Below are 26219 nucleotides of genomic sequence, written 5' to 3'. Positions count from 1 at the left end.
AAGAACAAAAGAAACCTTGCAGTTCTTACATTTATGATAATGTCACAAGCACTGCTGCCTCACAGCACCAGATACTCGGGTTCAATTCCAGCCTTGGACGACTGTTTGGAGATTGCACAATCTCCCCATGTCTGCGTGTGTTTCTTCAGTGAGCCCTGGTTTACTCCCACAGCCCAAAGATGTGCGGGCTGTGTGGGATTATGGGGGGGGGGGGGGGGGGCAATGATGGAATGGGCCTGAGTAGGGGGTTCTTTCAGAGACTGAATGGTCTCCTCCTCTATGGAGAGCCCAGTCAAGCAGCAGGAAACCTCTTCCAATTAGCACAGCCCAGTGAGGTGAGAAGCAGCCTGGTGTCTGAACAGTTCACTGTGCACCAAACAACAAACTGTCATTTTAATAAAGCAAGTTGTTTATTTCAGGAGGCTCTGGCCCAATCCCTGGAAATGATAATCGCAGATTAAAAATCCTGAACTTTCTTGGGTCGATTTTTTTTAAAGCCTCTATTCCAATCTCACATTTGCACCAGGTGCAATTCAAAATACATTTTCTGTTTTGTTCAGTGGGTTTGCAAAGTATTTCCCTGCTGATTCATTTTGTTTTGCATTGAGTGCATTCCGGATAGAAGCTGCGAACGCGCAGGAACCGGGAGACTGAAAGCGAAAGGAGACCCAGAAGTGATCTGGATTCAGCCACACTGGGAGGTCAAGAGGAAACTGAGTCAGCGGCGAGACTGAGCGAGCGGAGCCGGCAGTGGTGGGTAAGGAGCTGGGAGAAGTACAGGGAGAGGGGGGGCAGGTAGAGACGGGAGAGGGGGCAGGGAGAGACGGGAGAGGGGGCAGGGAGAGACGGGAGAGGGGGCAGGGAGAGACGGGAGAGGGGGCAGGGAGAGACGGGAGAGGGGGCAGGGAGAGCGACAGCAGCCCCGTCCCGGGAGCCGGCAGCGCAAATCCTATGCCCAGAGCCCCGGGGATTGCGGGCGGTGCCCGGAGAGAGCGACCAGGCACAGAATAGAGATCCGGTGGGGATGGGGGTGGTGAGTCTGTGGGGGGGGGGGGGGGGGTGGTGAGTCTGTGGGGGGGGGGGGGGTGGTGAGTCTGGGGGGGGGGGGGGGGGGGTGGTGAGTCTGGGGGGGGGGGGGGGGGGGGGTGGTGAGTCTGGGGGGGGGGGTGGTGAGTCTGGGGGGGGGGGGGTGGTGAGTCTGGGGGGGGGGGGTGGTGAGTCTGGGGGAGGGGGGGTGTGAGTCTGGGGGAGGGGGGTGGTGAGACGGGGGGGGGGGTGGTGAGACGGGGGGGGGTGGTGGTGAGTCGGGGGGGGTGTGGTGGTGAGTTGGGGGTGGTGGTGGTGAGTCTGGGGGGGTGGTGAGTCTGGGGGGGGTGGTGAGTCTGGTGGTGAGTCTGGGGGGGTGGTGGGTCTGGTGGTGAGTCTGGGGGGGGTGGTGAGTCTGGGGGGGGTGGTGAGTCGGGGGGTGGTGGTGAGTGAGTCTGGGGGGGGTGGTGAGTCTGGGGGGGGTGGTGAGTCTGGGGGGGGTGGTGAGTCTGGGGGGGATGGTGAGTCGGGGGGGGTGGTGAGTCGGGGGGGTGGTGAGTGAGTCTGGGGGGGGCGAGTGGTGAGTGAGTCTGGGGGGGCTGGTGAGTGAGTCTGGGGGGGCGATTGGTGAGTGAATCTGGGGGGGCTGGTGAGTGAGTCTGGGGGGGGCGAGTGGTGAGTGAGTCTGGGGGGGGCTGGTGAGTGAGTCTGGGGGGGGTGGTGAGTGAGTCTGGGGGGGGTGGTGAGTCTGGTGGTGAGTCGGGGAGGGGGTGGTGAGTGAGTCTGGGGGGAGTGAGTGAGTCTGGGGTGGTGGTGGTGACTCGGGGAGGGGGTGGTGAGTGAGTCTGGGGGGGGTGGTGAGTGAGGCGGGGGGGGGGGTGGTGAGTGAGGCGGGGGGGTGAGTGAGTCTGGGGGGGTGGTCAGTAAGTCTGGGGGGTGGTGAGTGAGTCTGGAGGGGTGGTGAGTGAGTCTGGGGGGGTGGTGAGTGAGTCTGGGGGGTGGTGAGTGAGTCTGGGGGAGGGATGGGGGGTGTGAGTGTGGGGGAGGGATGGGGGCGCGAGTGTGGGGGAGGTATGGGGGGTGTGAGTGTGGGGGAGGGATGGGGGGTGTGAGTGTGGGGGAGGGATGGGGGTGTGAGTGTGGGGGAGGGATGGGGGGTGTGAGTGTGGGGGAGGGATGGGGGTGTGAGTGTGGGGGAGGGATGGGGGCGCGAGTGTGGGGGAGGGATGGGGGCGCGAGTGTGGGGGAGGGATCGGGCGCGCGAGTGTGGGGGAGGGATGGGGGGCACGGGAGTGTGGGGGAGGGATGGGGGGGCGGGAGTGTGGGGGAGGGATGGGGGGGCGGGAGTGTGGGGGAGGGATGGGGGGAGTGAGTCTGGGAGGGATGGGCCGAGTGAGTCGGGGGGGGGGGGGAGTGTGAGTCTGGTGGGGCGTTAGTGGTGGAGAGAGACCCTTATAGGGAGAAGGGGATCTCCAAGGGAGCCTACAGATCTAATTTTGAATCCGTAGGGAGAGGGAGAGAGCCCCCAAGGGGGGAAAGAGGGGGAGCCTTTAGTTCGCCCCCCAAGAGCCTCCAGGGGGAGAGAGAAGGAAATCCCCATTCTCAGGGGCACAGACAGAGCGACCACCCACCCCTTCCCACAGCACAGTCTCCAGAAGCATGGTTAATACAAATTAAACATTGATTTCAATTTTGGTTTGTGATTGCCAGAGAGTCGGAAAACATTTAGGATAATCTGTATCAGCAGCATTCCTGTCATTGTTTGTTGTGGTTAGGTTTGTGTTGTTTGCAAGCAGCAGTTTCTGAGCCTTCGCTCCCTCCCCAGGAGCTGAGCACAGTTATAGAGTTTGACCCAGGGCGGAGTTCTTCATTGTCCTGTTATCAGCAGATTATTTTCAATATTGTGTGATGATCTGCCGTCATAAGTTGGAAAGAATTGCTCAGGTTTATGGGAGGATTGTCCACAACCTCGGAATGTCCGAGAAAACCTTCCCAGGACACCAGGGAGACTTCCCTACTCTTCAAAGTATTTGCTGTGTGGAGTTTAGTTGGTGGATTCTAAAACGCACAGGACAGAATCAGTCAATAATATCCAGATTAGGTCGGGATGTTTTGAATACTGTGAAGTGGTTTGCCTGAGGATTTGGTGAATAATGCAGAGCTGTTTCGACCATGGTGACCCAGAGATCGACCCTTGGCCTGTTCTCATGGATGGTAACGTTACGGTTAGCCTCAGTGCTGCACCAGAGAGATTGGTGGTGCGAGGGTTGGGCGGCGGCCGAGGAAATCGGCTGTTCATTATCAGTGAACTCTGGACAAAGATAACACCATTGCTTGCTTGGGGTCTCACTGCAGAAGCTGGGACACAAAATGGTGGCACTGGGTTTGGGGAGGGGGGCAGGTAAGGGTTGAGCATTGATTCAAGGAAATATACCGAACATAGAACATAGAACAGTACAGCATAGAACAGGCCCTTCGGCCCTCGATGTTGTGCCGAGCAATGATCACCCTACTCAAACCCTATTCCCTATCCACCCTATACCCGTAACCCTTAACCATACTTTTTAGGACACTACGGGCAATTTAGCATGGCCAATCCACCTAACCCGCACATCTTTGGACTGTGGGAGGAAACCGGAGCACCCGGAGGAAACCCACGCACACACGGGGAGGACGTGCAGACTCCACACAGACAGTGACCCAGCCGGGAATCGAACCTGGGACCCTGGAGCTGTGAAGCATTTATGCTAACCGCCATGCTACCGTGCTGCCCAAATACATGTGTCAGTCTCTTGGAGGAGAGGGGGAAGGGCAACCGATCATCTTAAAGGACCGCTGTGTTCATGAAAAGAAACATTTGAAGTGAACAGGGGAATATCATGCAAGCATAACTGCATCATTTCTGTTTGCCCCAGCCGTGCAACAATGGACAATGTGTGTCTTTTACCTGCCTGCCACACCCTAAAGTAAAATGTCTGCCAAGTATTTTTTTGTGCAGACGCCACTTGTTTAAACTTGTGCATTGTAGGCCGGATCACGGGATTGGCTGCAGATTGTGTGAATTTTCGATTAGTTTCTGCTTTCTAAATCTGAAAGAGGAGGTCTTGTGGCCCAGTGGGTAGCGTCCTTCCCTCCGGGCCAGACGTTGCTGGTTCAAGTCCCACTCCCAGGTCCCGACGGCCAAACAGGGTGATTGTTGGCCTGTTAATTATCCTGATACCATAAACAATGGGAGCAGAATTAGGCCATGCGCCTCAATGAGTCGGCTGATAGCAGGCGGCGAGAGCAAGAGAGTTTGCTGGTCAGCTATCTTGTCGAAGGGAATGGCAAACCACTACAATACCTTGCCGAGCCTAACCATGGACAAATCAGTCGAAATCCAGAGTTGCCAATACCCCTTTCGGAAGTGATATCTGAAGGAGGAGGAAATCTAAACGTCACAATGCAAAATGATACCAGCCGGATGGCTGGGGGAGCTACACTGTGCGTCAGAACCCGCCGGTTTTACAGGGAAGAGAAAAAAATTGAGTGTTTCCATCTCTTGATTGGTGTCCAGCGGCTTCATTGAAGAGAGGATTGGGTCTTGTTGGTGCTGGCCTTTGTCGGTCTCGGAACCCCCCACAAACTCCACTCCCTAACCCATCAACTCCAGGCCTAACCTACATTGGTTCCTGGTCTCCTCATGCCTTTTGTTTTAAAATTCTCATTCTTGTTTTAAATTGCTCCATAACCTTGTCCTTCCCTATGTCAGTAACCTCCTCCTACAACCCTCTGAAATCCCTGTGCTTCTTCAGTACTGGCCTCTTGTGCATTTCTCATTTCTATCGCTCATTGATGGGCCCTAAGCTCTGGAATTCTCTCCCTAAACCCCTCCATAAGTGGGGAGTGTGTTGTGGACAATGGCTCTTTCAGAGGCTCTGAAGTTTTTTGGGGGTGGAGACGGTCACACGCAGTACCTTACGGACAGAGACTAAAAGCAGACTGCTACATTTAGCAAAAACATTGTAGTTAACATTACCTGACAAAATGTGAAAAGATGAGGTAATTATGGTGGTGGCTAAGCATTTAAAGTTGCCTGAGATACAGTCTGACTCATTAGAAATGTCAAAGATCCAGTTGCAAATTAAGCAACTTGAACATGAAAAAGAATTAAAGCAGCTTGAATATGTAGTGCGAGTAAAAGAAAGAGAAAGGGAGGATCGGGGAAAAAGAAAAGGAGAGAGAAGAAAGAAACAAAGAAAGAATAGCCCTAGCAGAACAAAAAGAAAGAGATAGAGAGGATAGGGAAAAAGAGAGAGAGTTTGAACTTCAGAAATGGCTATAATCATTTCTTTCTCCTCCTGTAAGATACTCTTTTAAACCTCCCTCTTTGACCAAACTCCCCTGTCTCAATAGCCCTGTATGTATTGAAACCCAATGTAAAGGCCTGTTTGATTACGGGTCTCCGAAGCAGCTTGAGATGTTTGACCATGTCCAAATAAATACAATAAGTGCCGGAAAAAACCTCAGCAGGTTTGGCAGCTCCTGTGAGAGAGAGAAACAGAGATAGTGGCCAGGACCTTCTGGTCCCTCCAGAACCTCCACCTCCCGCTGAAGGCCAATGAACCCTGTGGCGATCACAAAATCATTTATTTCCCAATTGTTGTTGCATTTGGTAAATGTCTTTCACATCCTGTGGGGCATCTCGGTGAGCTTCCCAGCCAGGGAACTGTAATAACCATTGTAATGTTAGAGGCACAGCAGCTGATCTTGTGCGTGGCAAGGTTCTGCAAACAGGAGCGGCCAGATGATCTGTTTTTAGTTGCTGCTTGAGGAGCTCCCTGAACTTTGAAATAAGAGGATTGGAATCTTTCACTTTCACCGGAGAGGGCAGTCGGGCCCTGGGTTTAAAGTTCCAACTGAGCAGGGGTACCTCTGGCAGTGCAGAGCTCCCTCAGCACCCCGCTACAGTGTCGGCCTAGATTGGGTTGCGGGCGAGTTTGAAATGTTGGGCTTGAGGCCAGTACCTGCTGGCTGGATAGTTGGAAGGAAAGGACAAAAACACTTGTACAGACAATAACCTTTTTCTAACCCCTTGTGTTTGGTTTGCAGCCTGGAAGACAGTCGGCCGACTGCACGTTATCCCCCCGCCCCGCCCCGCCCGCCCCGCCCTTCTCAAAGAATGGCCACTCTGGAAGACTTGCACGAGGATGTCCTGGCAGAGATCTTATGTCACGTTCCCGGAAAGGATTTGATTTTAAACTGCCGCCTGGTGTGCCGGTTGTGGAGGGAGCTGGTTGATAGAACGCACATTTGGAAGGAGAAGTGTATTCGCGAGAGAGCTTTCCAAAGGAATTTGCACTTTATTACTCCAAATGACTGGATGAAATTGTACTTCATTCCACTGGCAGTGAATTTGATTAAAAACCCGAGTGCAGAAGGTGGGTGCTGTGTTTCAGTTTCTCCGTGTGCTAATGTTGCACTCGGGGTTGCATTAATTCTTTCTGAATCCACCTAAACGTCATTGACAAAAGTGACTTGGCCTCTGTTATCAGTTATGAATCCAATGCATGAGTTTGTGGCTGGAAAGGGGCAAGAGGTGAAAGGGCATCTCACAAACGGGGCTTCAACAATGGGACGTGGTGATTTTAAATCATTAAAAAAATTCCGCTGCCTTGGTGTAGTGGCCTCATTCTGATAATTCTCTATTCTTAATACTATTGTTGCCGTTGCCCCTCTAAACCTCCCCCTCTTCCTCCTCCGAATATCCTCCCCTACCCTCCTCGCCAACCGCACTATGCTTAGGTTAGGCTTTGTCGCGCCTTCTCCTGTTTTAACTTATTGACCTTAAGATGAACCACCAAATGATGGACGGGAGACTGTTGACACTTCAAAATGAAATGTGTGGAACACGGCCCCCAACCCACCGTGCACACACTCGTTCCCATTTGGATGGTGGTGAATACCCGGGTGTCCAAGGTGGGACACTTAATGCCAGTGAAGTTGACTCTGTGATTGGGAGCTTCAGGTAGTGAGTGGCAGGAGTGCGGCCACCAATCCCTCGAGGTGACTTGCCGAAATCCCCATCTCAATCCTCCGATCTAGGACCCACGTCACCCCAACACCCACGTCACCCCAACACCCACGTCACCCCAACACCCACGTCACCCCAACACCCACGTCACCCCAACACCCGGGATGTTTTATTTTGAGTTTTAGGATTTGGTGTTTACTTTAAATAAAAAAGGTTGGATGTCCCCGGCTGTGATCCACTGCTGCTCCTGTTTTGTCCTGTCTGCTGGTTAGACAGACTCCGCGCCAATGGCCTTGTCACTTCCCTCAGCCGTTTGTGGACTCTTTCCGCACCCACACAAACCAAATTCACCCGAACTCAACACCTCCCCCCGAACGTGCACCTAGCCCCCCCCCCCCCCGCCCCCGGGAAAGTGCACCTCCACCCCCCCCCCCGCCCCCCCCCCCCCCCCCCCCCCCCGCCCGAACGTGTATCTCTCTCCACAGATACTGTCAGACTGCTGCGATTGTCCAGCATTTTCTGTTCTTGTTTTAGATTTCAGCATCCGCAGTCATTTTCTTTTATTTTGGGAGTTCGACAATCATAGAATCATAGAATTTACAGTGCAGATGGAGGCCATTCAGCCCATCAAGTCTGCACAGGCCCTTGGAAAGAGCACCCCACTTTAGCCCATATCTCCATAACCCAGTAACCCCACCTAACCCATTTTGGACACTAAGGGCAATTTATCATGGCCAATCCACCTAACCTGCACATCTTTGGACTGTGGGAGGAAACTGGAGCACCCGGAGGAAACCCATGGTAGAACGTGCAGACTCCGCACAGCGATAATCAAACCCGAGACCCTGGAGCTGCGAAGCAACGTTGTGAACCACTATGCTACTATGCCACCCACAGTGTTCCAGAGGTGGGATAGACCGTTTTCTTGACGGTGTCCATAAATGGTCAGTAACAAAAAATAACAGCAAGCTTGCGAGCAGTCAGAGACCCGTTTCGGGGAGAGTGTTGGAGTCAGCAGCTAGGGAACAGAGTTTGTGGCGGTGACGTGAAGCCATGGCTTTCGATCGCCCCAATATTTATTTGACGGAAATTTCCACTCCCCCAGTGCTGGGTGTACTCCCTGAAGCAACACCTTGCAATCGATAGCCATATCACTGTAGACCTTGGTAGCATTGATTTCTTCCTACAACCTGAGCTTGTCTCTCACAGCGTTATTTTTTAAACAGGTAGCTCTAGCCCAGACATCAGAACAGACTTTGTGAAATAGCTCCATTTCAAACACAAAGACCAATCGTTTAATCCAGGGAGCCCGATCGCAAGATTACTATAAAAATTTAAATACTTGCATGAAAGATTTTTCATCATTTTGCATCAATAAAATTCTGAATTTGGTCTGGACATGTTTTAGCTATTGAATAAGATGCAAGGTAAATGGAAGTACTTCCTACTGACTTTATTTCATTTTATTTTCTATTCCTATAGAAGATCTTCGGTTTTGGAGCATTGACGAGAATGGTGGAGATGAATGGAATGTAGAAACCTTACCAGGAGGACATGGACAAAACCATCCCTGCAAAACTTTAAACAAATATTTTGTCACATCGTATGGGTAAGAATTCCGCTGCAATGATGCAGCGGAGAACTCATTCCGACTCCTCTCTTCCTATTACTGTACCAGACAGAACATCATGAACCCCCCGCACTTCAGTTACCTTCGGAAGCTCAAACATTTGTTCATTTCTGGGCAAATAACTCGTCTGTGTCCTGAATATTGCTCCCACAGCTGGCTAGCTCCCTTTCGCACTGTCCTTGCATTTCTACAGCAAATTAAAGAAATCTTAACATTGATTTCCCAGGTGGAGCCTTTGTATCTTGATTTGTTTTCTTGCTCATTAATTCCTGCCTCCCTCGCGCCCTCCCAGGCATCTTCCGTCACTCCTGTGCTCCTTCTGTCCCTCCCTCCCGTACGCCTTCCGTTCCTCCATCCCTCCCTCTCGTGTACCATCCGTCCCTCCCTCCCGTACATCTTCTGTCCCTCCCTCCCACGCACATTCCATCCCACCCTCCCGTCCCTCCCTCCCACACGCCTTCCGTCCCTCCCTCCCACACGCCTTCCGTCCCTCCCTCCCAAACGCCTTCCGTCCCTCCCTCCCACACGCCTTCCGTCCCTCCCTCCCACATGCCTTCCGTCCCTCCCTCCCACATGCCTTCCGTCTCTCCTGCACTACCGCCCACCCTTATTCTCTCTTCTCCTTCCACTCAACGCTCTGCCCCATCTCTTGTATGGCTAAGACTAGTTAAAGTCTCCTTTCCTGTTCCTGCATAGCTGTTAATATCCTGACCTATATGTTCAACATTATCCCACATTTGACTCCGTGCACCATGTCCCTCTGAAACACAGTAATTGCTTCCCTGAGCCTTCCTTTCCTCGCACCGTCATATTTTAAACTGGAGCTTGTGAGCTCCCGACTACAATTTCTCCATTTCCTTGCACTGCCCTGCATTCTTTTGTTACCCGTTCCAGAGTGTCAACCTGCAATTTGGTCCTCTGCCCTTCATTTAAAAGCAAAGTTCTCGTAACGTTAAACAAATCCTTGGTGCTCTGCCTTAAGGCTCTTCAGTTAAATTTGAGATTGCGCACCCTGTTTTTGGAGGACTGGGTTCGCCCAACCACTGACCTGGAAGTAGTTAGGAGGAAATGAGTGGGTCATGTGAAAAAAGGAAAGACGGATATCTCAAACAGCTGCAGTCAGTATGGTGGCGGGCCTCACTCCCAGCCTGTTTACTCATCTGGTTTGGGAATCAGTCCATAAGCGAACTCAGCAAGGGTTGAGGGCCGTACCCGGTACGACCCCTTCGATGATGCTTAGCTCCACTCTCGGTGTGCATCTCCAATTGAGTTGCATGGAAACTTGCTCTTCTACTTGTTTTGCAAGGTCAGCTGTGGCTTTGTTGGCGCACTCTGACTTTTGGGTCAAAAGGGTTGCTGGTTTGTGTCCCATGCCAGGAAATTGCAACCACAGAAGCTCTACGGTGCAGAAGGAGGCCATTCGGCCAATCAAGTCTGCACTGACCATGGATTTTTTGATGAAGAGCAGGGGACCAATTTTTAATTGATAAGCCAGCTCTAAAACATACCGTATTACCTCAGTTACCTATCATTTTCCTACCATTCAAAAGTATTTCATTGGCGACAAATCGCAATTGTAGTGCTGTGGGCTATGGGGGGTGCTTTCTGAATGAAAATGATTCCTTTTCTCATTTTCCATGTTTCGCACTGACAGATTATGCCGAAAATCCCAGATAATTGATCTGTCGGCGCATGGACTTTGGGGCGGCCTACTCGATTTCCTTCAGCCTAAAATTGTGGTCAGTGATTGGTAAGTATTGGGCGTTCCATCCAGTAATATTTGGTTGGGTGTCAGCAGTGTGGGAGAGTGACCAATAACATTAAGTCGAAATTAAATGTCAGATCTATGCTAAAATTCAACTGGTGGTGGGTGGAGAGTATTATACTGGATTTATAATTCTGTAATAACGGGGACGAGGGGTAACCCATAACTGAACACTAATTGGGGAAGTTGCTAGTATTTATAATAATGAATAGCCAGAAGGAATGAAGGATGCCGAGTGAGGGTTAAATCAGGATAAGCAAAATACTGTGGAATCTGAAACAAAAGGTTAAAGCAGGCTTGTCCAATCTTTTCACCCATGGGGATAGGGGGGGCATGTTTCAATTTTTACTCATTCAAGGGGCCAATATGCTCTAGATAAGTTTGGCACGATGTTAAACATGAATTTGAAAAAGAAATGAATGTCAAATCGTTTAAGATTAAGTGATTATTAAAAATGCTCATTAAAAAGTGTCAAGCTGCAAAGTTAACAGATAAAACCTTTTAGTTTTGTTTTTGCTTTGCCTTTTCACTTAAGAGGCTGAGCTACAGAGGGACACAGAGTAGGCCCCAGTTCCTGCTCACTAGGGATGGGGTAGGTATCTGAACCGTGCTAGGGAGTTAGGTCTAAGTGACAATGACCTATCATTCGTCTCTGGTGGCTCACACTCTGTGCTGGCTTTGGTGGAATGAAGGGTGTGAAAAGCAGGCTGCGTTTCAACCTGGACTTTCCTCCTCTCCTGGCCTGCTTTGTGGATAGGTTTTTGGGGAGGGAGTATGAGGAAAGCAAGGTGTGTGTGTGTGTCCGGCTCACTCCCAATCTCTCAGTTTCACACTCACTCGTTCACTCACCAGGCTTGCTCCTCATCCTGGCACAGGAGGCGAGGATATCTTGCCGAGGAGGTATTCCGGACACTGGGAAAAGGATGCACTTCTTCAGTTCGCCCTGTCTGGGACTCCAGGTGCCCCAGGTGGGCACTGTTGCTGCAACTCTGCTGTTCCTTGTGGCCTTCCTGACCCGCTCTGCCATCTTGACCACTGTGCTACTTCAGAGGCCCAGTGCTTGTTTGCAATGGTGAAAGACCGAGCACAGCCAAAGGTGGAGAGAATGCACACTGTGGAAAGAACGAGAAACCATTCATCCTCTTGCTGTTCACTGCTACTCCATTCAGAGACTGAATCTCTTCCAAATTGGCGTAGGTGCATTGGTTAGAAAAGGTCTTTGATTGGACGTGTAGTTCCATAAAGAATCTTTCATTGTACTTAACCCTAGTTTGAACACTGCGGAGGAGGGCTTGTGGCCTGTGGGCCATGGGTTAGACAAGTCCGGGTTAAACGATTTAGAGTGGGAGCAGAATAAACACTGGGCTAGATGGGCAGAATGGTCTGTTACTGTGCTGAACAGTGCTGGATGGGGTTATGCATGACTTGCTATTGCTGTGCACTGACCTGAGATGCAATATTGAAATATCATTCTGCATGGGTGGCAGGTATGCAGGGAGACATGACTGCGGCTGTATGTATGCCTTGTCGGTAGAGCTGCTGTCTGAAGATAGAACCCCTATCCGCAGTTACAATTCAGAGGAGATCAGAATCCCGCAGTGGAGTGATGTCAAATGGAACCAGGTATCTCATTATATTTTCATTTTACTCAATTTTCTCTATCTAGATTTGTGTCTCCTCCAATTTCTCCAGGTAGTTACCTTTTGATCAGTGTGTGACTGTCAGTACTGTTTCTGCTCTGTGTTCAGCCAGCGGTGCTGTCCAAAAATGGCTCCTGTGATTCATCATCTCGTCTTCCAATCTCCCATGGCCCTTGCCTTTCCTCCACATCCTTCCTCACTTCCTTTCTCGCTCTTCTTGCTTCCTCTTTCCAGCTTTCCCTTCCCTCTTCTTGATCCTTCCCATTGAAAATATTTCCTCACTTATGAGTCTCCACTCTCAGCATAGACCAGCTATTTGATTGTAGAAGGCATTACAAATTAGAAACATAGAGAATAGGAGCAGGGGGAGGTCATTCGGCCCTTTAAGTCTGTACCACCATTCATTATGATCATGGCCTGTCATCCACTCAATAGCCCAATCCCATTTTCCCCATATCCTTTGATCCCCTTCGCCCTCAGTGCTATATCTAACTGCTTCTTGAAAACATACAATGTTTTGTCCTCAATAACCTCCTGTGGTAACGAATGCCATAGGCTCACCACTCTCTGGGTGAAGAAATTTCTCCTCATCTCTGTCCTAAATGGTCTACCCTGTATTCTCAGACTGTGCCCCCTGGTTCTGGACAATGACACCATTGGGAACATCCTTCCTGCATCTATCCTATTAGAATTTTATAAGTTTCTATGAGATCCCACCGTGATTCTTCTGAACTCCAGCGAATACAATCCGAACTGATTCAATTTCTCATCATACATCAGTCCCGTCATCCCAGGAATCAGTTTGATAAACCTTCGCTGCACTCCCTCTAGAGCAAGAACATCATTCCTCAGATAAGGAGACCAAAACTGCTCACAATATTCCAGGTGTGGCCTCACCAAGGCCCTGTGTAATTGCAGCAAGACATCCCTGCTCCTGTTCTCTAAACCTCTCGCAATGGAGGCCAGCATACCATTTGCCTTCTTTACCGCCTGCTGTATCTGCCTGCTTATGTTCAGTGACTGGTGTACAAGGATACCCAGGTCTCATTGCACATTCCCCTCTCCCAATCTATCGCCATTCAGATAATTTGCCTTCCTGCTTTTGCTACCAAAGTGGAAAACCTCACATTTATCCACATTATACTGCATCTGCCGTGTATTTGCCCACTCACTCAACTTGTCCAAATCACACTGAAGCATCTCTGCATCCTCCTCACAGCTCACCCTCCCACCCAGCTTTGTGTCATCTGGAATTTTGGAGATTTTTACATTTTGTTCCCTCATTTAAATCATTAATATATATTGCGAATAGCTGAGGCCCTAGTACCGATCCCTGCGGTACCCCACTAGTCATTGTCAATTTGAAAAAGACCCATTAATTCCTACTCTTTGTTTCCTGTCTCCTAATCAGTTTTCTATCTATTTCAGGACAGTACCCCAATCCCATGCTCTTTAATTTTACACGCTAATTTCTTATCTGGCACTTTGTCAAAAGCATTCTGAAAGTCCAAATAAACCACAGGCTTCCCCTCATCAACTCTACTAGTTACGGGCGGTACGTGGCACAGTGGTTAGCACTGCTGTCTACGGTGCTGAGGACCCGGGGTTCGAATCCCGGCCTTGGGTCACTGTCCGTGTGGAGTTTGCACATTCTCCCTGTGCCTGCGTGGGTTTCACCCCCACAACCCAAAGATGTCCAGGTTAGGTGGATTGGCCTCTCTAAATTGCCCCTTTAATTGTAAAAACAATAATTGGTTACTCTAAATTTATTTTTAAAAATCTCTACTAGTTAGATCCTCGATGAATTCCAGTAGATTTGTCAGGCATGATTTCCCCTTTCTTAAATCCATGCTGACTGTCCGATCCTGCTTCCGTTTTCTAAATGCTCAGTTATAAAATCCTTGATAATGGATTCTAGAATTTCCCCCTCTACCGACGTCAAGCTTTCTGGTCTATAATTCCCTGTTTCACGGTAGCACGGTGGTTAGCGCTGTTGCTTCATAGCGCATGGGTTCCAGGTTCAATTCCCAGCTTGGGTCACTGTCTGCAGAGTCTGCACATTCTTCCCGCGTCTGTGTGAGTTTTCTCTGGATGCTCCGGTTTCCTCCCACAAGTCCCAAAAGACGTGTTTCGTAGGTAATTTGGACATTCTGAATTCTCTCTCCGTGCACCCGAACAGGCGCCGGAATGTGTCGACGAGGGGCTTTTCACATTCACTTCATTGCGGCATTAATGTAAGCCTACTTGTGAAAATAAAGATTATTATTATAATATTATTTTAAATAGTGGAGTTACATTAGTTCCCTCCAATCTGCAGGAACTGTTCCAGAGCCTCTAGAATCCTGGAAGATGGATTGATTTCTTTCCAACTCCATTGTTTACACAAGCGTAGATGCGTTTACATGAGATGGAGACCCAGACTGTTTTTTTCCCCCTGCTTGGATAGGAGGTGGTGGGCATTAGTGCCCGAGCTGCTGGGTGCAGATCGGCTCACTTTAGAATAGACAGGGACCCAATCCTGGGGTCTTTTGGCTCTGCGTGTTGCAGCTTTGCATTACGTGAGCTTTATATACACGCAGCCTGTGAACTCAGAGGACAAATTAGAATCGCTCAACCTTGTTCTAACTGGTCGCACCTCTTGCATTGCAGATAACTCATGTTTTCGAAAATTATGGGCCTGGTGTTCGGTATGTTCATTTTTCACACGAGGGGAGAGACACGCAGTTCTGGGCAGGATGGTACGGAGTCCGAGTCACCAACAGCAGCGTTACCGTGGAACTATGAATGTTCTGGGACCAGGATTGGACCAGATGAATAAGACCAAATATTTTCTTAAACTGTAAAACGAAAACGAAATGCCCCAGATGCTGGAACTCTGAAATAAAAACTTGGGAAAGCCCCAAAACGCTCAACAGATTCGGAAGCAGCTGTAGAGGAGAGAGGCGGTTAACATTCAAGGTCGACGAACTTTTAAGGAGAGTTCTGATGAAAAGTCATCGACCCGAATGGTTAGCCCTCTTTCCCTCTCCACAGATGCAACCCCGACCTGCTGAGTGTTTTCTGGCACTTTTGGCTTCATCAAAGAGAATTTTCAAACGGTTTGGTTGAATCCGATTTGTGTTTTGTCACTGGGACATGGGAAGACCTTTGGATTCACTTTATACTTTCACTGGCTGCGAATAGCATCCAGCGGAACTCATCCTGTCACGACAGTTGTTTTCTTCAGCCCTGTTTCGAAATGGATTAAAATAATGGACTGAGAGATGTGTGAAAAAAAGAAAAGGCACTGGCATGTTTGTTGCTAATGTTTGACATGGCAATCCCGTAGATTTATCAACAGTCTAGCCTTAATTGCAGTGAACCAGAGAACTGCAAAATCCTGGTCGTAAGAAGATATGGACCTGTCCTTTTCCGGCTTTAAAGGGGAAAAACTTTAGAACATTATTCATAATGCTCCCCCAAGGCTTACAGTAAGGTACTGATCTGTGAGTGGGTGGCACTGGATGGTTTCCCAGCTCCGTGCAAAGTCACTGTGATGGAGTGCAGTCACTTTAGGACCCTGATGGCTCCATCCTTATTAAAGGAACTCAGAGGGTAAAACACACTGAAATTGGTGGTGGGGGGGGGGGAGACTCATTGGAGCAGGTGACCATTTCTCAGAACTGCAATCATTACTTTTAAAATTCTCTCTTTTTCATTGACATTGGGTGAGCATTTTGAAGAAATAATGCTGTTCAATGTACTGGGTTGGACATAATTACAGGCAGATTGTTGGATCTATAGGACTGACATTGAGATGTTGAATATTAGTGATGAACATGCCAGCACCTTTTTATTTTGTTGCCATCTCTCGTCTTTTAATTTAACAAAATGTGTTGATCGATGTTACCTGCTGGATGGAAGACCCCCATAATGATTGATATCGTGGCACAATTTCAGCCCAATTCCGTCTGAATTCGTTTGCTTGGGATGCCAACAAATTATCCCACACAACTGTCCCAGTGTGTGGAATCCATTGCATTCTTGACCAAATATCTTCCATGCTCTTCTCATCTGTCTGGCCCAAATGCCTTCAAGAGGCAAATACTTCACGGAACACAAAGCGGCAAACCTGCTTTAGTTTCTGTCGGGTTTACCTGATACAAATGCCATTTGAACTGCATCGATCATTTGTGTGCGACGCCATTTTGAAAGAAGGGACACATTGATTTGCAGTCTCTCTCACTGCCTCCCTGCAACCCCCCCCCCCCCCCATCCCCAAACCAAATTAAAAAAGAAGCACTTTTTCCAAACATTTTTTTCGTGCAGGTTCTCAATGTCATTTGTAATAAATTGGTGTCATGCATTTGTGTTCTGTTTGCTGCTCTTTTAAACCAGTATCCTAATGAAAGCAGTTAAAATGGAATGCTGGAGGGAGCAGCAGTGACGCATTCGGCAGAAATATCACCGAGAGCAATTTTAAATAGGCCTACTTACCATGGCCGAGGGAGGACTGCGTAAGCTGAACTGTGGGCCACCATGATGCCTTCCTGATCAACTGAGCAATGTTATTCAGCAAGGCATCGAGAGATGTTTGCTGTCCTTGTGAAATACAGATCTGTTAATTTCTGAGATTACTTTGCTCTAATTGGCTGGCTGGAGGCAAACATGGCAACCGTCCTTGTCCACCAAGACAGAAGCAAATTTGCTAGAATCGGCAAGGTGGTCCATAGTTTAAAGAGACGGGACCAGAAAATGAACGTGTGTCCTCCTTGTTATCCATGATGCACTTATATCATGTTACGGATTGGGGAGAGTGAGCTCTCTGGGTCTTTTAGACTCTTTGTGGGCAACGATGCAAATTTGTAAAAAAATTATCCTATTTTCATTATATGAGGAGCATAAAATTCCTTAAACCACTTCAAAGACCAACGTGAATGAGAGCTTTTTGCACTGATGCCTCACTTTCTGGGGCTATTTATTGTCAGGACATGCTTTTGATAATGCTGTGAACTATTAACCCTTGTTTAACCACCAAAGCATCATTACAAAAGCAACGTGTCTTTTTTTTCTTGTTTTGTGTAATTGCCTTCTGTAAAATCCTATGCCAGAGACTACGCAATAAAGTGTTCCTTACACTCATAGGTGGTTCAGCCGGAAGTGTTTTTTTGCTAGTCCATAGGACTAACAGTAGCATCAATGTAGCAGGATTACAAAAACCATGTCTGTGCCTTATGACAAATTGTTAGCCAATTAAGACATTCTGCTTCTCATATCCAGCAAACATGACAATCCATCAAACTTCTCCCTTCCCACCGTTTAACTAAAGCCCTTCCGTTGCCAGGCAACACATACAAATCCAGAGCAGGAGTGGGCCATTCAGCCCCTTCAAGCCCACTCCGCCATTTAATGTGATCATGGCTGAATCATGGATTGTGGCCTGAACTGCACTTTCTTACCTAAACTTACCGCACCCCTCCTCCCCCGTGTTTGGAGATGCTCCCAGCGGAATCCTGCAGCCTGTACTCCCTGCAAGGGGCCTACCCCTGACCCTGAACGGTTTAGCTCCCAGGGATCCTCCGTTTCAACACCACTGCCAAGCAACGTTTGACTTTCACTGGGATGAAGCAGGGTAGGTGCCTGACCTGGAGCATCTCCTGCCATTGTGGCTGGAATGGCTTTTGCTCCTTTTGTTTTGGGATGGAAATGGAGGAAAATAAACTGCAGCAAGTTCCGGAGGAGATGACCGATTTTAAAAAGCGACGGTAAAGTCAATCTTTTCTTCCGTGCACTTCATACTGGCTGAGGAGAGAAAACCGGCGTGTGGCTCTCCAGCTGTACATATGTGTTTTCACTCCAGACTTTACTGTACTCATAGAATCATACAGTACACAAGAAGCCCTTCAACCCATTGATTCTTGTGGTGATATGCATAGCAATGTATATAGTTAGATGTAGGACCTCTGACCAGGAGGTGGGGACGGTGATCCACCATGTGACTCCAGAGATCGGGCACTTGGTAGTAAGTCGCACCAGAGGGCAGTCGCAACAGAAGGAGCTCCAGGAGAATTCCCTTATTAGTTACCGTTTGTGTTATAGTTTGTTAGTTATCTTTCCACATGTTCATTTTGTTAATAAACTATCTTAATAGTCAAAGAACTAGATGTTGTGTGTGCATCTTTATCAAGGCCATAACGCAGAACATAACAAATCTGGAACGACAAAAGGACTGAATGGCCTCCTCTCTGTTGCCATGAATATAACCGTTGTACCTATTACGGCAACGAGGTTACATTCTCACTCACTTTCTAAATGGTCAGAGAAGCAATGCCCAAAGCTGTCGGTCATGTGACAACAGTGATCATTGTTAAAACTAAACCTGACATCAAACACCAAAGACTGACAGGAATGTTCCACAATACATAGTACAACACCACATGCAGAGAAATCCACACTTCAGAAGAGGTCAAAAATAAGCCGTTTGGGTACTTGTAATGAGGAAACCAAAGCAGATTTCTGGTGGTTAGAATCGTCAATTGTGCTGTAATTCCTAAATATGCCCAAAATCTGGCACCATCGTGCATTTCCAAATCACTTCTCCTGAATCGCTCTGCCATGAAAGGAAGCTGCTGTATCTCGTTGAAGAACGTGTACATTACCATATGGTACCCATCTGGTATTCGTCACAAGAATAATCGGAATAGCTAGTGGCCACATTGATGCAGGTTCACAAGTGTATTGTCATCTTGGAGGCAGAAAAAGTAAGACCGTCAGCTGAGTAGAAAGATAATACCCACCTATCACTGGGACTGTGTACAGGACTCACCACATCCTTCAGATAACAACTTGGGATCATTTTCCAGTCTAAAATCTCATCTGAAAGTGCCTCTGACAGTGCAGCACTCCTTCTGTATTGCACTAAAGTGCCTGCCTAGATTATGTGCTTAACACGGAATCTTCCGAATGAGACTCAGCAGTGCTACCGCCAAAACAAGGTTGGCACCTATTACCATGTCAGTCAAGAGTCACAGAATGGCTGGTGTGAGATTTGGAAGTGATCAATTGGTACTCTTATCGACAGTTCTGAGGCTGGGTCTGAGGCACATTGCTTGGGGAGAGGGGGAGATTTACTCAACATTTAAGGTAGTCGTCCTGACAATGATGTGGACAAGGGGGATCTAAAATGGAAATGGCTCTATTCCCAATACCCTCCCTTAGGTACCATCCCCTAAGGGCATTGGCAACCAGAGACGTCCGTTGTATAGGCCCATCATTATGTTCGGCCAAGTGGTTTTCATAGAAACCTTACAGTGTGAGCGGTATGGTAGCATAGTGGGTAGCACTGTTGCTTCACATCACCAGGGTCCCAGGTTTGATTCCCGGCTTGGGTCACTGACTGTGTAGAGTCTGCATGTTCTCCCCCTGTCTGCGTGGGTTTTCTCTGGGTGCTCTGGTTTCCTCCCACAAGCCCCGAAAGACGTGCTGTTAGGTGAATTGGATATTCTTAATTCTCCCTCTGTGTACTTGAACAGGCGCCAGACTGTGGCGACTAGGGGCTTCTCACAGTAATTTCATTGCAGTGCTAATGTAAGCCTACTTGTGACAATAAAGATTGTTATAAGATTACAGTGCAGAAGTAGGCCATTTAGTCCATCAAGTCTGCACTGACTCTCCGAAAGTGTACACCACCTAGACCTACTCCCCTGCCATATCCCCGTAACCTGTGGACACTAAGGGGAAATTTAGAATAGCCAATCCACCTGACCTGCACATCTTTAGATTGTGCGAGGAAACCAGAGAACCTGCAGCAGTGTCAACCACTGTGCCACTGTTGCCTTCTGTAGTATGGCTGACCAGGAAGTTCTCTTGCCCTTACCACCTGCTATCAGCATTTTAGAAAGATCTACTGGCCGACACACCTTTTGTTAACATCAAGTCCTGGAGTGAGACTTGAACGTAGTGCTTCTGGGTGACTAATAGAGGTAGTAGCGCTGTGCCACAAGACCTCTTTTTTGCAATGCTAATTAAGCAAAGTGATAACCATCTCAACATGAAAACAGTTGGCCTTACATATGCTGTGCTCACAGAAACACTCATGTATTTGTGTCTGAGCTAAACATTACCAATGGAAAGAAAGGCAGAGCCCCGGGAAGGTAAAAAATAACAATTCGGGATTTGCCAGGGAAACCTGACACTCTGTGGGTGAGGGAACACAGGCCCGTACTGTTAAAAGGAGAACGGTAACCACTCAGCCATATTGGCTCAGCCACTCCAGTTTTGCTCACATACCAATGCAGTCTAATTAGATTGAACAATGCAAATAGCTGTTCAGGGAGCATGCGCTGTCCCCGGGGTACCCCTGTAACCTTTCATGCCCGTTCGGCACCGCAGAGGGCGGGGTGCCTTATTGACCCCACTCATCATATTTTGGTTTAATGTCTTAAGGTTCATTTATGATTTGCTTTTTTGTTTAAAGCAGTTTCCCTTTAATTTGTCCCTCAGTTCATTTGATTGTGTTTACTTAGTTCTTTGTGTTAAAGTAGTTGGAATGGGATGGGAGGTTACAGCGTCAGGTGATCAGTACTCCGTGGAACACAATGGACACTGCTCAGGTGCCAGCAAGAGGGTGAGGCGCCAGGGCGATTACTCTGGATGTTTGTTCAATTGATTTTGGTGATCAGGAATTATTGATGCAGGATGTCCCTCAGAAATTAAATGGGCAGGAAAGCATTCCTGATAGATCAAAGCGATGGCAGAATTGATGAATTTTCCATCCCAGCCATCTTTACACGTTCTCGGGAGGTGGAGTGAGATGGATGGAATCTTATGAATGAGTGGGGATTTCAGAATGGTACATGTTATTCCAAATGTGGCTTCACCTGAAGCTTGACGGGGTCCATCAGGAATAATAGGCGGGATTCGGCCGTAATCGGCGGGACGGGCAACTCTGGCGGGAATGAGTGGCGTGAACCACTCCGGCGTCGGGCCGCCCCAAAGGTGCGGAATCCTCCACACCTTCAGGGGCTAGGCCAGCCCCGGAGTGGTTTGCGCCCTGCTGGCCGGCAGTGAAGGGACTTGATGCCACGCCAACCTGTGCCAAAGGGCCTCCTCCGGCCGGTCGAGTTGGCGCATGCGCGGGAGCGCCAGTGTGTGCTGGCATCATCCCCAGTCATACGCAGAAGGCTTTGTTTCCGCATCGGCCATGGCGGACCGCTACAGCCGCCGGTGCAGAATAGAGTGCCCCCATGGCACAGGCCTGCCCGCAGATCAGTGGGCCCCGATCACGGGCCAGGCCACCGTGGGGGCACCTCCCGGGGCCAGAACCCCTGCGCGCCCACCGAGAATCCCGGAGGCTGCCCGCACCGCCAGGTCCCGCCGGTAAGGACCTACTCCAATCGACGCCGGCGGGACCGGCAAAAAACGAGCAGCCACTCGGCCCATCGTGGGCCGGAGAATCGCCGGGGGAGGGGCCGCTGCTAGCGGCCATCGACCGGTTTGGCACGATTGCCGCCCCCGCCAGCGGGGGGGGGGGGAGGGGGGGGATTCACGCCGACCCCCGGCGATTCTCCGACCCGGCGGGGGCTCGGAGAATCCCATCCAATGTGTTTAGCTTTGGTCACCGACTCCATGCCCTCTCCTCACGAACGATGCACTGATCTTCTGAGGGGGCAGAGCGCAGCTTAATCAGGATGTCCTTAGAGGGTTAAATAATGAAGATACAGTGCATAAACGTGGCTTATACTCCCTCTGATACGATCTGATTGAAGTGTTTAAGATATTAAAAAGGATGTGATGGGAAAGATACAGAAGAACTATTTAGTGGGAGGGTCAAGAACACGTGGAGAGAAATTCGAGTCCGGCTGTTCAAAACAGAGATCAGGAAACATTCTTCGCACGAAAGCTGGTGGAAATTTGGATCTGGCTTCTCAAAAGGCTGTTGATGCCGGGGATTTTGAAGGTTAAAGATATCAAGGGACATGGTTCAAAAGCAGGCAATGAAGTTGAACTGCAGGTCAGCCGTGATCTAATACAATGGCAAGGGCAAATCCAAGGGAGTTAATAGCCTATTGCTGCTCCTGATGTTCCTATCATGATGCTTGACTGACAACTCTTTACTCGCCCCATTTTCAATATTGTGATATGTGGTTCAATAAAAATGACATGAAAACAAATCCTTTTTCATGCTCCAGTGATTGTTCTCTGGGATTGTCCGCAGAATTGTCCTGGAGATAAATCTTCAATTCCTGGAGTCTCCATGCCAATCCTGGAGCATTGGCAACACTCGTCACTAACTATGGTCTTTTTGCCCAGGGATGGCGTATGTGCAGTGGTGCTGAGCCTGTAAAATGTCTCGCTTCTGACCTCCTGTCTGAATGGCACAAATAGGAGTCGGAAGCAACAGCAGAGGAGAATGATGGTGGAGGTGATACTTGAAGGGCGGGATTCTCCAGTCCAACAGCCCCATTTTCTGGTGTGGAGCACCCCCACTGGCTGGGGATTCTCCATTACCTCAGCCGGCCAATGGGGTTCTCCACTGTGGCCACCCCACGCCGTCGGGAAACCCGTGGACGTGGGTGCATTGCCGGTGGACCAGAGTATCCCACCGAAGGAGAGTTCCACTGGAGATGGCATTGCACCTTCTGATTAATGAGTGTTTCCTTAGCGCCTTGAGCAGTTGTCACTGAGAGAGTTCCTTTCACTTCCAAGGTCTGAACACCTCTGCCCAGTTCTCTCAGAAAGCATCATGCAGGAACCAATCACTAACCGTTGTCAGACAGAACACTGTCCCTGGCCAACCTACCAGTTGCTAGTTAACCAATCGAAAAAAGTCCCTTGAAAGCTGGTTCCTAAGATCCACTTGGTGCCGCAGAGTCTGGCTTCTTCTTTCCAAAATACAAAACCTGGGAACACAGTGTCCTGACAAGCAGGCAGTTTCAACAGCGTCTTCTGCTTAAAGGCTCATCCCGATTATGGGTCCAGGGACCAAAGAAACCCAACATTGAATAAAATTAATGGGAGCAAAGAAAATAACAGGCAAGACTCTTATAGCAGACTATGTTCTATGTTGCATGATATGTTTCCTAATGGACAGCTCTGGGCATAGGTATCAAAGCGAAAGTTAATGAATGCTGTTCAATTTGGATTTATTTTATAGATGGGTCACCTTAGGGTCTTATTATTTATCTTCCTCTTTGGTTCTCTGCCCAAAGGCAGATCTAACTACAGTGCTACAACCTACGTCACAGGCAAGGCAAGGAGGCAGGTCCCCAGTCCACCCCGGCTGGAATGAAGGAAGTTAGTTAGAAATATAGAGGCATAAGATTTCAAATAGTGATTCTCCCATGAGGTAGGGATTAAAAATTAGAAGTGGAGTTCATCTGTTGGACAAGGCTTCAGAAATTTACAAACAAGCCTAAGCCTAATAGTGTGCTTGAGGACCCTAACATCCTGTGGCATGGGACATGGTGTATCCTCTGAAGGAGTTTCTGAAATCAAAAACAGGAACTGGCCTCTACATCACCTGGAAACGGAGTGTAGCAAGAAAGTGATTACCATCAGCAGCTCTCAGTGTACTGTTGACTCGAAGGATATTGGTGAAACCAAAGGATATTGACTAAAACAGAAGATGTTGCCCAGTATCTGTGCTCAGATTCAGCTCTTTTATGGTATAAATGTTGGAACCACACATAAGAATTTTTTTAATTTGTTGGATACACTCCAGCATCTCTCAAGGTAAAGGTATGGCTGCTGTAGTGTAGTGACAATATTTCTCCCCTTAATTGGGATAGAGATACCTCATTGAACTCTGTAGCCTTCTACGCGAGGATTTAACGTAAATACTACTCTAAATATTGATCAATATCTTAAACATCTCTCTGTAACATTATAATGACTTGGATTCTTTAACAGAATCAACTGTCTTTTCGTAGAACTTTCAATGTTGCTGGTTTATCACAATGGGCTAAACAGCTGGCTTGTAATGCAGAATAAGGGGCCGCACGGTAGCATGGTGGTTAGCATAAATGCTTCACAGCTCCAGGGTCCCAGGTTCGATTCCCGGCTGGGTCACTGCCTGTGCGGAGTCTGCACGTCCTCCCCGTGTGTGCGTGGGTTTCCTCCGGGTGCTCCGGTTTCCTCCCACAGTCCAAAGATGTTCGGGTTAGGTGGATTGGCCATGCTAAATTGCCCGTAGTGTCCTAAAAAGTAAGGTTAAGGGGGGGGGGGGGTTGTTGGGTTACGGGTATAGGATTGATACGTGGGTTTGAGTGGGGTGATCATTGCTCGGCACAACATCGAGGGCCGAAGGGCCTGTTCTGTGCTGTACTGTTCTATTCTATTCTAAGGCCAGCAGCGCGGGTTCAATTCCCGTACCAGCCTCCCCGAACAGGCGCCGGCATGTGGTGACTAGGGGCTTTCCACAGTAATTTAGAAAATACAGGGCGGATTCTCCGACCCCCACCGGGTTGGAGAATCGTTGGGGGGGGGGGCGGCGTGAATCCCGCCCCCGCCGGCTGCCGAATTCCCTAGCGGCGGGGATTTGACGGGGGCAGGAATCGGCCGCGCCGGCCAACGGCGGCTACCCTGCAGATTCTCCGGCCCGCAATGAGCCGAGTGGCTGCCCGTTTTCAGCCGGTCCCGCCGGCGTAAATTAGAGGAGGTACTTACCGGCGGGACCTGGCTATGCGGGCGGCCTCGGGGGGGCGCAGGGGGATCTGGCCCCGAGAGGTGGCCCCACAGTGGCCTGGCCCGCGATTGGGGCCCACTGATCCGCGGGCGGGCCTGTGCCGTGGGGGCACTCTATTTTTCCTCGTCGGCCGCTGTGGTCCTCCACCATGGCCGACGCGGAGATGAAACCCCCCTGCACATGTGCTGGGATGATACCAGCACACGCTGGCGCTCCCACGCATGCGCCAACTTGCGCTGGCCGGCGGAGGCCCTTCGGCGCCGGTTAGCGTGGCGCCAAGCCCCTTCTCCGCCGGCCTGCGCGGTGCAAACCACCCCTGCGCCTGCCTAGCCCGTGAAGGTGCGGAGGATTCCGCACCTTTGGGGCAGCCCGACGCCGGAGTGGTTCACGCCACTCCTCGGTGCCGGAGTTCCCGCCCCGCCGATTCCCGCAGAATCCCACCCATGTTGTCTCATATAGTCTTCTGTATCTGAACTCGAGAATCCATCTCTGTACACTCTTGAGTGGAGAAGCATATTATTGTGGAAATGTGCACGGACCCTTATAATGTCTGGATTATTTTAATCTGGTTTAAGTTTGTTAAAAAGGCTAGCTGGAGGATGGTTAACATTCTCTGGTGGTATTTTCCTCAGTAAGAGTTAGATCAGTTCTTTGGACTCACTTATATGTCTCTGAGGCCTGTCTTTCTCAATCTTAAATTAGACTGATCATCTGATGGGTAGGCCCAATCCTGTATCGTCCCAAAAATGGGATAGGATTAAAATCACCGGAACAGGAAATCAATCCGCACGGTATTCGCATCAATTTGTTCCACACTGGCTGCCCAACCAACTGATCCCCCAAGGAGTGCGTGTTGCTGTGGTAACATACATTTTTACATGCATATGGTCGTCTGGAACTGTGGATAGTAAAGGTGGAGGCTCCAATTCCTTTCCATCACATGGATGACCAGGCATCTCTTCCAGTCTTACAAGTTGATATTCCATCTGTTTGGCAGCATTATGAAGGCACCTTCCTTAGCCATCATGTCATAGAATTATAGAATCTATACAGTGCAGAAGGGGGCCATTTGGCCCATCGAGTCTGCACCGACCCTCCAAAAGAGCACCCTACCTTGGCCCACTTCTCCACCCTCTTCACGTAATACCAACTAACCTGCACATTCCTGGACAATTTTAGGGGGAAATTCACCTAACCTGCAAATCTTTGGACTGTGGGAGGAAACCGGAGCAGCTGGAGGAAACCCATGCAGACATGGGGAGAAAGAGCAAACTTCACACGGACAGTCACCCAAAGCTGGAATTGGATCCGGGTCCCTGGCACTAAACATTGTGCCATCGTGCCTCCTCTGGAGTGAGACTAGAACCTGGAGCTTATGGTGCAGAGGCAGGGAACACTACCCAATACACCACAGGACCTCCTCACATTCTTTATACCAGAGTAAATATCAGCTAGGCATGGGACATGAACAACAGTGCGCT

The 26219-nt window shown here is 49.3% G+C and overlaps 1 protein-coding gene across 3 annotated transcripts; it reads left to right on the top strand.

Moving 5' to 3' along the window:
- The first annotated feature begins 384 nt into the window (after positions 1–384).
- On the top strand, positions 385–18209 carry LOC119979559 (F-box only protein 6-like). Of its 3 annotated transcripts, none has more exons than XM_038821973.1 (6): positions 385–753; positions 6118–6446; positions 8522–8648; positions 10324–10419; positions 11922–12057; positions 14724–18209. In XM_038821973.1, the coding sequence occupies exons 2-6, from the start codon at positions 6188–6190 to the stop codon at positions 14856–14858; spliced, it is 753 nt and encodes a 250-aa protein (XP_038677901.1). In that variant the 5' UTR covers positions 385–753; positions 6118–6187; the 3' UTR covers positions 14859–18209. The 3 variants fall into 3 exon arrangements, with proteins under 3 accessions (XP_038677901.1, XP_038677900.1, XP_038677902.1); XM_038821972.1 differs by having other exon boundaries at positions 385–757; XM_038821974.1 differs by lacking the exon at positions 385–753 and adding an exon at positions 2479–2688.
- Positions 18210–26219: the final 8010 nt, after the last annotated feature.

This window comes from Scyliorhinus canicula, chromosome 16 (assembly GCF_902713615.1).
Source record: "Scyliorhinus canicula chromosome 16, sScyCan1.1, whole genome shotgun sequence".
NCBI lineage: Eukaryota > Metazoa > Chordata > Chondrichthyes > Carcharhiniformes > Scyliorhinidae > Scyliorhinus > Scyliorhinus canicula.
This window is presented reverse-complemented; position numbering and strand designations above follow the sequence as displayed.

Excerpts from the sequence above, each read along its gene's own strand:
- LOC119979559 (XM_038821973.1), top strand. The coding sequence starts at position 6,188 with ATGGCCACTCTGGAAGACTTGCACGAGGATGTCCTGGCAGAGATCTTA. Across the intron at positions 6,447-8,521 it reads TAAAAACCCGAGTGCAGAAG|AAGATCTTCGGTTTTGGAGC; the intron begins GTGGGTGCTGTG and ends CTATTCCTATAG. Across the intron at positions 10,420-11,921 it reads AAAATTGTGGTCAGTGATTG|GTATGCAGGGAGACATGACT; the intron begins GTAAGTATTGGG and ends CATGGGTGGCAG.